Source organism: Hemitrygon akajei, chromosome 1 (genome assembly GCF_048418815.1).
Source record: "Hemitrygon akajei chromosome 1, sHemAka1.3, whole genome shotgun sequence".
In the NCBI taxonomy this organism is placed as follows: domain Eukaryota; kingdom Metazoa; phylum Chordata; class Chondrichthyes; order Myliobatiformes; family Dasyatidae; genus Hemitrygon; species Hemitrygon akajei.
In genome coordinates, this window is record NC_133124.1 from 119,931,043 (window position 1) to 119,944,592 (window position 13,550).

A 13,550-nucleotide genomic window follows, 5' to 3' on the forward strand; every position below is an offset into this window, starting at 1 on the left:
TCAATTGGTGGTAAACCTACACTTTACTCGCTTGTTATTTAAAGCTTGGAAAAAAATCAAAGAGGGGTGAATTTCGAATGAAGTTCTTCTGAGCAGATCCACTGTTCATAGCTTGCGACAGAAGACAGCCACCGAGAGCATCTGATTAGCAATGCATTTTAGCACCACTTCATTCCGCCGTTCTAATAGGCTGAAAGTCTCCTAGAAATAAATTGTATAGTGATAAAAACAGGATTTTCTTTACCTGCTCCATCTAAACTTCCCCCGGGAGATGGTGTAAAAAATAGCAAGGGTAATGAAATTGCTATCAGCACGTAATCTATTTAAACACACCCACTGTAAAATGGGTAAATGTTAAATCTTTATTTATTAGATCACAACACGAAATATAGTTGGGTGCTTGGTGAATAAAAGAGTTTGACATCAAGAGTTGCTTGAAAATACTTAAAAGTTATTACGGATCGTTTGGATATCATTTAACTCGGCGAAAATTTAAAATGCATTTAATCGCGGTTAGTTATTCTTATAAAGAATAAAACATAGCACTTTAGATAATTAACAGCCCTTCCCGTATTTCATTGAGATTATGAGTCACTTGGGAAAGTATTATCGTATAAAGTACTGCTGAATCATCGTTGGTTTATCTATTGGAAAAAGAGTTTTTGCGCATTGACACAATATGGCCCATAAGTTTGGATTTAACAATTTGGAATCCCAATTCAATATAAAAAAAAGGTGGTTCAGTGTACATGTCGAAAGTGCAGGGCACCCCGCTATGTATTTATGCTGACGTCCAGTACTAGTCGACAGGGCAAAACTCTGTACCTGTGTCCATTGGAGCAGTAATGCGGTTGCATGAGTGTTGGCTGGCGTTCATATGCTAATTGGGCTGTTATTAGCGAGTTACTAAAGAGCTGAGAGGCGAACTCGATCGACCATTAGAGGGAGATCTCAGAGCACATACAGAGCTCTAAACCGACACACACTCTCTATACAGGACTGTCCGCTTTCTGATACACCCAGCCAGCCACTTTTACACCAATCCATGAGAATGCTGTGGAAATTAGCGGACAATATCAAATATGAAGAGTGTGAGGTAAGAAATTTTATATTAGCTTTAAAAAATAAAATGCAATTGTCAATGCACTGCCAATGGAACAAACATCTAGAAATCACATCCAATGTAATTCAAATATTGCAAAGGATTTCTTTAAGCATTAAACCATTTAACATAAATAGATGCAGCGAAAACAAAAAAGAAGCCGATGCATTCACACGTTCGGCTTTATATTGCAACCTCGGACTTTATGTGCATTCATATTGTGTGTCAATAGCTCCCGTTTGTAAGCAAAACAAGAAAAACAAAACGAGGTTTAACAAATCTGATCATTAGATTTTTTTTTAAAAATTCTGAAATATCTCTGTCCGATAAATCTGGCTGTAAACTTTCGTTTGTATATATTTAAAATAAAATATGTAAAAGGACAGAAGGAAAACGACTGTTTCGATGTAGAAATATCATTACACGTTAAAATGTTAAACTGATCACACTACTGCCATAAAGCAATATAGCGAATTCTGACGTAGCTGAGTTCAGTGCATGTTTTTGTGGTAAACTTCTGTAGTAAAATTTCCATTTGTCTGCATTTGTTAGTAAACGTTCGTTCCTTTCCCTCCGCCCCATACCGCCCAGTGAAAACATTGAAATCTGCACACAACAAACCCATGTTGCCGTTATGATTAAAGGATTTGCGTAAATGTGTGTGTGTGTGTGTGTGTGTGTGTGTGTGTGTGTGTGTGTGTGTGTGTGTGTGTGTGTGTGTGTGTGTGTGTGTGTGTGTGTGTGTGTGTGTGTGTGTGTGTGTGTGTGTGTGTGTGTGTGAAAGCGGCACCAGACAGTAAGGTGGTAATGGCTAAAGGCCGCGACTATACCCGGATTGAGAAAGTTGATCTGTAGTTTGCTAGGTATTATTTGGGGAGTTGGTTTTTGTAGTTGTGCAGCCGGTCCAACGGGTTTACGGAGCTAGGCTGGAAGACAGCTCATTCCAGGAGCTGAACTAGACAGTCCTTGAGTTTCACTCCCCCCCCCCCCCCCCACCCTCTCCATGGAACTGAAGGCTTTTTTAAAAGTAAAAAAAGAAAGCGGCGGAAAGTATGAAGGATCGGCGTGATCTTCCGGCGAAGAGAGTTAAGGATCAAAGCTGAAATCCGTTTATTTGGAAGTGGCTTCGAGCTGAGTTTAGACAAAAGTGGTGTTTTTCAGGATCGCTGTAGGGAGCAGCCTGCGTAGAAGTGCGTGGAAGCGAATGAGGGCTCCGGAGACTCCATAGTGTCTCTGTCGCTCCCTCTGTCTCTTAACTTTTAACCCATTGTACGATGGACCAGGCTACTAATGACCCAAGAGCAGGGCAGAACGCATCTCCAGGAAAAGATCTCAAAAGGAAGAGAGCTGAGAGCCCGGGTAGCCTCTCGCTAGTCAGGAAACGAGTGCCCGCCGACATGCCTTTAGCGTTCTCTGGATTTTCACACGAAAACGAGGTGCAAATTCCTTCTCGTGTCACTCTCGTTCTCTCTCCTGCTTGTTCCTTTCTTTCTCTGTCTCTCTGTTTCCATCCCTTTCCCCCTTTCTCTCTCCGTCTCTCTCTCTCTCTCTCTCTCTCTCTCTCTCTCTCTCTCTCTCTCTCTCTCTCTCTCTCTCACTTTCGCATACCCTCGATCACTTTAAAATGTTCTCCTCTTCACTGTGATTCGTCAGACCCACCGGTGTGTCCCCCTCTTCTCTCTCTCTCTGATTAGATACACTGAATCTTTATTCAATGGACGTCATTTATAACAGACACAGCCTTCAGTTGCTTCCTCGCTTCACGCTTGATTTCCGACCATTCTTCCCTTATTAAGTATTCGTGTAATATTAATAGTCATGAATATTTGCTATTATGTGCGGACTTGAAGCCGCTGCTCCTCGTTAGTGGAGGAGAGAAGGGAAAAGTTTGAAAAAAATCTATCGACGTGACGCCCTGAAACTAGACACAAATGTGATTTTTTTTATATGTGTGTTATTCCCAATGAAGACATTTTTCAAGTGCTGATGGATTCCGCTCCCTTGTTCCTGCATGTGACTTCCCGGCGTTGTGTTCGTGTTGTAGTTGTATAGTACTGGACTGTTTTTTTCCAATTTTCCACTCTAGGTCTCTCTCTTTTTTCCCCCTGACGAGCTCAGATCAGACTGTCCGCAGATGTTAGTGCACAGTTTCTCGGCTATGGTGAGTTACAGTGAGATGCCACTAGATTTAAGCAATCCCCATATGGTAGCACTTTTGATTTTGAACCCTGTGGAATAATATTTTCCGGAATTCGCCCCCCACTTACCACGTATTCATGTTACGGTTAAAACTTGTGATAGCAAAGATGCAAACAGAACGAATGTGCTTATCGAGCAATATTTTTTTAAATTGTTTTAATGCCTTGTTAATGTCTGATTTCGTTGCAGGATCGACATGATGGAACCAGTAATGGGACTCCACGTTTGCCCCAGTTAGGGACAGTCAGCCAGTCTCCGTATCCGACCGCCCCGCCGCTGTCTCACACCCCTAACACGGATTTCCAGCCACCTTACTTCCCTCCACCGTACCAACCCATCTACCCGCAATCGCAGGACCCTTATTCCCATGTGAACGACCCCTACTCGCTCAACCCTCTGCACCCGCAACCGCAGCCACAGCACCCGACTTGGCCACAGAGACAGAACCAAGAAGCCGGTATTCTGCACCAACACCGTGCTCTGCCGCAGCTGGCTGGCTTGGACCCACGGAGGGACTACAGGCGGCCTGAGGTCCTGCTACACAGCACCCACGGACTCGATTCCGGCCTTGGAGATTCATTACCCATCCACAGCATCGGGCACGCCATCGAGGATGTGCAGGTAACTTCTTTGCAACCCTTGGGAGTTTTATTGTATATTTTATTTCAGACCCCTCTCAATTTCTCCCCCTCCCCCCTGCTGTTTAATGATATATTTTCAAATCTGAGAGGGCGTTAACCCCCCCCCCCCCTCCACCCCACCACCACACACAAACACAGTTATACAAAATTTGCGTTGGCGAAAAATTGCTCTTATTTAGAATTTCAAATATTTGGATAACCGATTTATTTCTAGATATAAAGCAGCATAAATTCAACAAAAATCCAGTAACAACTACTCAATAACACATTTGCTACTAGGCATTAAATAAAAATGGATTATTATTTTCAATAACCAAAATAGATATTTATGTTCTTCATTTAATTAAATTGAACGTTCCCGTTTCAACTTTTGTTTGCAATTTGTAAACAATTAGCTCCCACCAGAGCACAAGTACTGTGTGCCTTATTCAATCTTTCAACTTGGCAGTAAAGATTTATTTCAATCTGTACTTTCTGGTCTGACTCATAGTTGAGAAATGTATATTTTTAAATCCTTCTGATGCTTTAATTTCCCTTCTCCCGAGAAAACGGGACGTTGTATTACTTGCACTGATTTACTAGAGCTAATTTCATTTCCTTTGCTTACTGTGGAGTTATTATTGTGGTGCATGTAAAATACAAATAGTATATGCTTGCATTGTATAAAATTGACCATTATTCAGTGGAGAGGGAAATTGAATTTATTGGTTATATCACAATTTGAATTTCTACCGTCAATGATAATCTGAAATATTTATAAGTAGATATTGCTTATCTTGCAAACAAAAGACGGTTAAAATGAAAACCAACCGCTCTGCTGGTCGGCTTAGTTTGAGGCAATATTGTGTTTCGAAACACTACTTTTAATTTCGTTTTACAAAAATGCAGATCTCAAAGCTCTCGTAAAATATTCATAAGCAAGAAACCATCATGCATTCACTTCCAAACAAATACTCATTATGAATGCTTAGTACGATTGAAAGCTGTTCAACATTCCACTTAATACCTGCGGCCATACTTTGCTTAAATGTGACTGGCTCTTTAACACACATACGCGCGCGCATACACACAAACAAAAATCTGCTGTAAACAAGCATAAAATATGGCTTTAACTGAATCATATGTGGTGTCCTTACTCTAGGAGAACATTTAACAATAAAATCGTAATGCGTTCCAAAAAAAAAGAGGAAAATCGGTTAAAAATAGTCTAAATGGTTCAGCTTATTTTGATGTGACTGTGTTTGTGTGAAATAGGAATTAAAAAGTCCTCACTATGGTGAAATATTGCCCAGCATTTGTATTGTATTGGTATAAGGGGAGGGGGCACACGTTTTGGAGTGTAATTATTATAATGAAGCTTCTATAACACTCTGGTGTCAATTCTTTAGACTGTCAAAGTAATACCAGTTTTGTACGTTATTGTAGGAAGGCCAGCGATTAGCGCCTTCAGCCACGATTAACGGAGAAATATATTCTTTTCTAAACCTTTTAAAGTATATCGACTCCTGGATTATAAACCTTTTAAGCAAAACGGTTCTTAGATTTTTTTTCCCCAGAAAAAAAGCACAGTATTTCAGTCGGTCGAGTCATGCATGCTGTTAGATGAATGTTTAATAGAGCCAGAGTTCCGGCGTTGGTTTTAGGAACTGGGTTAAAACTAAACCCGCTGAATCAGAAAAACAATAGCGTATGTCTGATTGAACCACAGTTTGAGAGAGAAAAACAAAACATAATGAGAAGCCGGGAGATAATGTAGTGGGAAGCTGTCGATGGAGGTTGCAATAATAAATAACAAAGGGGGAAAATCAAAGCTGAATGAATGACGCGGGGTCCGCTCCTGACATTGCAGCCGCGATTTGGAAGTGACTGGTATTTGTAAATGAACTGGCTGTTGTGCGAAGATTGCCAATCGCTCAGTCTCGGTAGAATTCGTGTCAAATTGGCAAACATATTTCGACACTGTACTGCATGTCAATGTTGAAATGAGCAGATTTGCTCCCACTTAATGGTCCCCATAACTAATAAAAGCTGAGGACAAATGCTTTTCTGGTGGGGAGAACTACTGGGGTTGGGCAGTGGATCGATATATACCCCCAACCCCTCCCCCCCCCCACACACACACATACACACACACAGATTTTACCTTACAAAGGGAAAATTATCAAATAAACGATTCTCAGGAATCCAGTCTTTTGCCAAACCCTTAAAAATACTACAACCAAAATTAAAATGATGTATTGAACAGGAAACGAGAATTATCACGCTGTGGTTAATGCACGCATTATCATATTTATTCAAAGGAATGTGCCAGGCACTGGGTGGATTTTAACAACTTCTAACGTAACTCAGTTCATGCAGTTCTTGCCGTGGTAGAGGCTGTCTACCGTCCTTTATTTCCATAAGTTTATGGTAATGTTATTTTAATAATTCCGTTTCAGCATGTTGATGATCAAGGTATTAACATCCAGGACCACACCGTTATTAAAAAAGGCAAGTTCTATTTATTTTTCTTTCAAATCCGGCGTTGTTGTAGACATTGGCAGAGGCCAACTGCTTTATTGGCGTTTTGTATGCAGCAATTAATGGGAAACCAGGGGATGGAGACAATTAAGAGAGATACGGATACGATGGGTTGCTACATAACCCTTGGCTGTTTAAATTTTGGTGCAGCGGGACCGCTTACAGAAAAATAATTCTGCTCAGTCTCTGCACGTTGGTGTGGATTTAAGGAATTATTTACAGTTGTGCTCCTTTAATGAGCAGATGAATTAGGGAGCATATAAATCAAATCAAATGCTCGAATTTGCAGAAGCAATTATACTGTCGATTGGCGTTACATACTTTTCAGGGTTTGGTTAGTCATGTGCGTTTGGATTTGGACTGGTATATATTTTTGTGGATCTTTACTTGGGCAGTATGCATTTTGAGCTGAGTCTTCATAAAGAGCCGCCTGCTTCCTTTGCTAAGATGCTTAAAGAGATGTTGTTCTCGGAATGATTTGATCCGAACTGGGGATGCATAGAATAGTGCGCGAGTGCACATTAATTCGTAAAACTGCAGTTTACGATTAAATGGTTTAAGTTTCATCTTTCTGCTTCTCCAGGTTTTGTCACGTCAAATTACATGTGCAAGGGATAAATCTTAAGAGATGCTCTTTCCACGTCGACATGATAATTGGCTCTTTTATTAGTAATCTCAAGAGTTCGTTTAACTCCTATTGTCTCTGTTAGCCTCCCCAGAGCTATTAATGTCACAAGTGATCTATCCGGAACTAGGAACTCGACGCCTTCAAAGATCTAGAGTAGATTTCCAGTGGCATAAAGAGAGCCCCTAAGCAGAACAGTTGATTGCTTTGCAAAGGTGCTTTTTTTTTAGTGTGGGGAGGGGGGTCTAGTGCAAATGCGTTGTGGACCTCTATTCTACATTTTAGTCGGTCAATAATAAAAATGAATAATTTTGCTGCACTGGTTCGTTCTCTAAAGTGAAGGGGAAATTCGATGGATACTTGCATTGTTTAGTCTAATTCCGCTCTGGTAATCAGAATTCCACAATTCTTCATTTCTCTTCCGGGCGGTTATAACGGCCCATTGGCTGAATGCAGGTTGTTTCGCGAAAACGGCCACATTAATTTCTTGCCAATTACATCTTTTTGTTGTTGTTGTTGTTGTTGTTGTTGTTGTTGTTGTTGTTGTTGTTGCAATGAGCTGATAAATTGAGGTTAGGAGTTGATGTGTTGGTGTTCCGGTATGTGTCGGCCCATTTTGCCGACAGAAGCAATAATTCCTCCCGTGCTGAGTGTTGTAGGATGTAAGTCCAGATGCGGACTGGAACAGAATTGAAATGCTATTAGGATGAAACACTATAATAACAACTAGCTCGTCTTTGCTATATCGTTGCAAAATAAATGCCTCGAAATTAATTTAACAAATAACTAAACACAAATAAGGATGGAGCACAATTTAAAGCAGTGTTAGCGATATAAACGTGTGACACAGACATATTAGAATATGAGTTCATTCTTGACTTGCCAAACAAGGAATCTATTTATGCTGTGTTGAATCACAGGAGCATTTTTTCTATTACACAATGGAAATGACTTTACTGTGATATTGACACGTTTGGAAATTGGCCTTGGCAGCAAAATGCAGTTAGCCAGCTAACTTTGGAAAGGGTGTGCATATAATAAAGACGTGGTTCACTTCAATTTGGTCTGAGTGCACAAATGATCAGGTTTCATTTTATGTTTCATCTTAAAATATACAATCTACAAGTACAATTCAGCTCAAGCGACATTGTATTAACGTGCACTGGCGATGCTGCTTTCACTGACAGTGTGTCCGATGATGAAGAAGACAAAGGCCTGATAGGCTCTTATATAAGATCTAATCGCAGCGGTGCAGACATGCTTAAACAGAGGTTGGAGTTGTATGTAGGGTTAGTGGGGACCAACACTGCGGAGAGTTGTAAAGTCACCTTTTCCTTCGTTTATGCAGTGCTAGCCATGGGCTGTGTTATTGATCTGAATGATGCCTCTCTTTCAGGTCCCATGTCCCTATCGAAGTCACACAGTGGGGTTGTCACCTCGATCTCAGTCAATAAGGACGGGCTCTTTGGCGGGGTTGCGAACCCAAACGAGGTGTTCTGTTCAGTTCCGGGTCGCCTCTCGCTCCTCAGTTCAACATCAAAGTACAAGGTGACGGTGGCGGAAGTGCAGAGACGCCTCTCTCCGCCTGAGTGTCTCAATGCCTCGTTACTGGGAGGAGTGCTTAGGAGGTGAGGGCTATGGGGCATCTTCCTAACCTGCTCAACTTACTGAAAACACACTGCTGCACACACAACAGGGAAAATAACATACTTCAGCAATGTTACTGTTCTTTATTTTCCCCTGTTATTAATTTAATTCCCACAACCACAATTATATCTGTTTGCTTGTAAAGTATATTGCCTTATTTCGTGTCTGCATACGGACACGAATGCCCTGTCACACTCATCAATAGTTTGAAAAGCAGTCACTGGTTACTGAAATAAATGAAGGCCAAAACATCCTTCAGTGAACAACTTTACACACATTTTAACGGTATAATGACGATATAAAACTTTGCATAGACGCAGATGAAGTTGTTTTAAGATATCAAAGGTTTGCATTAAAGAGAAAAGTGATCTTTACTACACAGCGGAATCACAGATTTGTTTGAAAACTGCTTTGTAATTCCCAAGTGAGCATATTTCAAATTTTTTTTTAAAATTGTAAGTCTTTCCATGTAAAAAGACTTTAGTTGCAGGATGGGTTTGCAGTAGCAATTTAACCAGGAGCTTCTTTTTTTTAAAAAAGAGCGAAATCTAAAAACGGAGGACGATCATTAAGAGAAAAATTAGACAAAATTGGATTAAATTTACCAGCCGGTAGACGCAAAGCTGCAAATGTAACGCTACTAACATCACTTGTTGAGGGTAAGTGAATTTTATTGCATTTCCTTATTAAAGATAAAGTGTTAAGTTGGGATGTTTGTGGAGGGAGCGGGAAATTTTGTTTTTGTGGGACCACGTGCCCTTATGTAATCCCGCACCGACAGACAGCAGTTATTGCCTGATGTTAACCCTTCAAAGTGCCGGCAGTAAAGAAGGGAGAGTAACAAGAGTCCGATTTTTGCACTGAACACTGCAACGATTCTCTTAGATGTATACAGTAAGCTTCCGCCCGAGTTATTAGAAGAGAAGCCTGACATCACCAGATGTGGTTAGAGGATGTGGTCGGTGTGTTGAGGGAGTGTAGGGAGATTGCAAATCGCTTTTTTTCCCGCGGGTCGGGAGTGCAGAGAAGGTGGTGCCTGGATGGATTGCTTTGTGCTTTTAGGACTAATGTCTGAAGTAATATCATGCGAATGAAGTGTTAATGATGGACCCTTATGCCTTATTATTGTCTCCAGGAGTGCTGAGCTACAAAATAAGGTGCATCACAGCGGCTGTAGAAAATATTTTAATTTACCTGGCTCGGAGAGTGAGATAATCAAAAGATTATTTGGTAGGGAATACGTCCAAACCTTATGACTTATGCTCAGGAGCCTCTTATGCTTATGACTTATTTAGTATTTCCCTCGTTGGATGTACGTATAAAAACAGAGCTAGGAGTGAAAAGCGTTTGTGTATCTGTCTATAATTGATGTTCATTGTGTCCAAGGTCTAGGTTGTAAAATGGTTACAATAGCCCAGTGTGTCAGGATAGTATGGAGAGAGGTTCTTAAAGAAAATCATTAATCTGATTATCGTTCTGGGTTATAATTAGCCAGGAGTGGATTCACGCGTAGATGCTTTGCTGATGAATGTGTGACCAGTTGGATTTCTAAGGGCCAGGCTGTTGGACTGTGTCTGTTGTTATTGTTTATGATCTGTTCCATTTTATGGAAACGAGTTACTGGACTCTGCCTTTGAAGCACTAATTGGCGCATGCGTCCTTCCGGTGCTGGCTAATAGCAGGAAGCCCTGCAGTAAAACCCAACTGGTTCAGGAAATTAAAACCAAAGGCTTTGAAATCAACAAAAAGACAGGGTTCTAGAAACTAATGTACCGAACTGTTTAAGGGAAACTGAAAAATATGTTTTTTTTTTTGGCAAGGAGTTCTTCTTCTTCCAAAGTGCTTAGTCTGCAATCGTGGGGAACAGTATTTTATTTTATCATTGTATGGAATTGTTGTAATGATAAAAACATGGTAAATCTTCCAGAATGCTGATTATTTATGGTGTATTGCATCGAACGGCACGTGCATTTGATTTGAGTCATGCTTCCTTTTAAACAAGCGGATTTGTTGTATTTTTACCTGGTCAATAAACTGCTCCTATATTTCTAAGCGTAGTTAAACTACGGTTCACCCACAGGCAGCCTTTTTTTCCCCTCCACAATTGACAGAAGTTCAAACGTATCCACACACGACTCATCTTTTCACAAAGTGCTGTCTAAAAGTCAGTCTGGGTCAAGAGAACCATCCCGCTGTAATGTTTATGAGCCAACGTTAAAAAATCACACACGGCATTTCAGCCCTGCATAACTACAGTATGTCTTGTTGTTCAGTTGCGTTGGGTTTTTGGAACGCAGGCTTATGTGCAAGAGGATGTTGCATAGACAGGAACATAGACTGCCACTGAATGTATGACAACAAAAGAGATATTGTCAATTTATTTGATATCCTATCCAGTTCACCATTTAGCTCCTCATAATGTCGTTAAATGACTCACTGAAGCTTTCCAATTTTTTTATTGTATGCTTCAAATATTTAGTTTGTGACAAATGACAATAGTTCTGAACTATTCCTTCCATTAAGCTGCTGAAAGAAGCTGCACTGTAGTGTAGAAATGTTAGTTATCGTGCAAAGAAATCTAAATATTTAAAGAAATCGTGCATTTTTGTGCTGCATTGTACTCATGATAAAATGATCATTTTAAACAAATCTGCAAACAACTTGAGTCTTTTTTTATCTAAGTCCTGCCATTAAAATTAATCGTCTTAGTACGTAGCTCCAACCAAATTTCAATAATGCAAGTAAAGAATCTGCTGCATTTTACGGGATCATAAAGTCGGCTTTGAAGCACTTTACATGTAATTTGTAAAACAATTCTACTAAAGTTTAGAGAACGGTCACTGTAATCAGTTTGCATGTTATATCAGTCTGCCATCATTAGAATCAATTGCCATATTAAAAAATGGATTTGAAGGATCGACCTACATTGTGGACATGTCATTCAATTCCATGCCCAGGTGAAGCCGTGCACCTTGCCCGGGATTTTGGCTACGTTTGCGAAACAGAGTTCCCAGCCAAAGCAATAGCCGAGTACGTCAACCGACAACATTCCGATCCCAACGAGCAAGTGACGCGCAAAAACATGTTACTGGCAACAAAGTGAGTCCTTTTCTTAATGAAAACTTCAACTGAGTTTTTTTTTCACCCTACCCCTTCCCCGCATGCATATTCTGGTCTCGTTAAGTTTCGTGTATATAGTTTGCAAGAACTCTTGGGTTTGGATGGGTTTAAACTCGGGCTTATGGATATTCTGAATATACCCATTTGGGTTCTGACAAGTGCATAGAAAAAGGTTTAGGAGTAGAATGTGGATCAGTAGTCGATAACCCTCACACCTGGTTTGCTTGTGGTGTTATCCTCAGTATTCATTTTAAGACCTCCTGCTATCAAGAGCAGCGCCGGCTCACTTGGCATCCAATGCTTTCACTGTTCGAGCACATGAAGCACCGTAATTTTGTGAAGTCACATATCAGACGGAGTTATTTAAGCCCGTAATATTTTCTCAGCGGCTAATAAGTATTATTTAGCAATTGTGTACAGCCGAACTGCTTGGATGAAAAGGCACGTGTGAAAAGTAAATTATCCGTGCTGAAATGTTGGAGGAAATTTCCAGGCTTGTTTTCTAGCCTTTAATTAAGAATTTGAAATGTCACCGAAGGGCATTGCGGTGTATAGGCACTGGGAGGTTGGTGGAGCAATTTGTATCGATGGTTACACTCCCAGTGAACTCAGCATTCTTTCAGAAGGTTTGAGATCTTTCCACTTCAGGCGTAGAGATATATTTTACCTAGTTCCAAAGAGACTTTGAAAATGGATTCAGTATAGTAAGTGATATAGAATACCAAACATTGGTCTAAATTAACAGACCTAATCCAAGGTACACCCTCATGCACACATTCAGACATGTATACACACGTGCTCGCGCACACAGAGGACCAAACATACGCGCGCGCACGCACACGAAGCATGACTTGAGCTATATGCATTATAGTGATGATTTCATTCACATTAATTAATCTGATTTTTCTAAGACAATAGCGCTGGAGGACAATATAGTTGTTACTGCCCTCTGCATTCCATTATGTTAATTTGATTTTTTTGTTATGAATTTGTCATTTAACAGCATTTTACACATGGGTACACACTATATATTCAGAAATTCAACGAGGAAACAAAGATGAGTTCAAACTTCAGAGTGAACGCTGAATGGTCTGATGTTTACTTTGGTTTATTAGCATTCTAAATTTCAAGTAGATTCCATGTATTAGAGTGCATTGTATAACAAATCCTTTAATTTTAACTTCAGAAATTTAGTTGATATGCACTGAAACGCTGGGAGTATTGACAACTTATGCTAAATGTGCACTTCGAGTTTCTTGCCGTTGTTTCAAACGTATCAGGAATTTATAATGATATACAAATAATTAATTGGAGTAATCGGGATCAATTTAAATGTTGACAAACATATTTAAAACAATAATCGGCCATGGGTCCATCAAGTAAAGCTGGCAGTAGTGTCTGCTACAGGTAAACCTGAACGAATCCTTCCTGTGAAGCTGTCCACTGTTATCCAGGACAAACATAAATTTCATGGTAGTGGATTTTGAACCAGAAGCCGTCCTTATGTTAGTCCATTTGTTAAATCCCTGCCTCTGCCAGGGTTGTCACACGAGGAAGGGCGAAGCGCTTGGAAATTAATTCGAAAATGATTCTAAAGTGTGCTGAGTAGAAGTTGTGGCCTTACCAATCCCCCGCTCATCCGCTCCCCCGAATAGATAATACAGCATGAACATTACAACCTGTTATCTTAAATTTC

The 13,550-nt window shown here is 40.3% G+C and overlaps 1 protein-coding gene across 10 annotated transcripts in view; it reads left to right on the top strand.

The window, feature by feature from the left end:
* tfap2a (transcription factor AP-2 alpha) overlaps nt 1-13,550 on the top strand; it is a 33,236-nt gene that overhangs the window by 3,008 nt on the left and 16,678 nt on the right. Inside the window, exons 2-8 of one of the 10 annotated variants that reach the window (XM_073050821.1) lie at nt 998-1,096; nt 3,189-3,263; nt 3,491-3,922; nt 6,381-6,432; nt 8,484-8,715; nt 9,275-9,393; nt 11,692-11,833. In XM_073050821.1, the coding sequence (XP_072906922.1) occupies nt 998-1,096; nt 3,189-3,263; nt 3,491-3,922; nt 6,381-6,432; nt 8,484-8,715; nt 9,275-9,393; nt 11,692-11,833 (1,151 nt within the window). Of the gene's footprint in view, nt 1-997; nt 1,097-2,111; nt 2,539-2,725; nt 2,764-2,886; nt 2,906-2,944; nt 3,036-3,188; nt 3,264-3,490; nt 3,923-6,380; nt 6,433-8,483; nt 8,716-9,274; nt 9,394-11,691; nt 11,834-13,550 lie in introns of those variants that run through there. The other 9 variants (XM_073050855.1, XM_073050811.1, XM_073050878.1 and 6 more) reach the window with 9 other exon arrangements.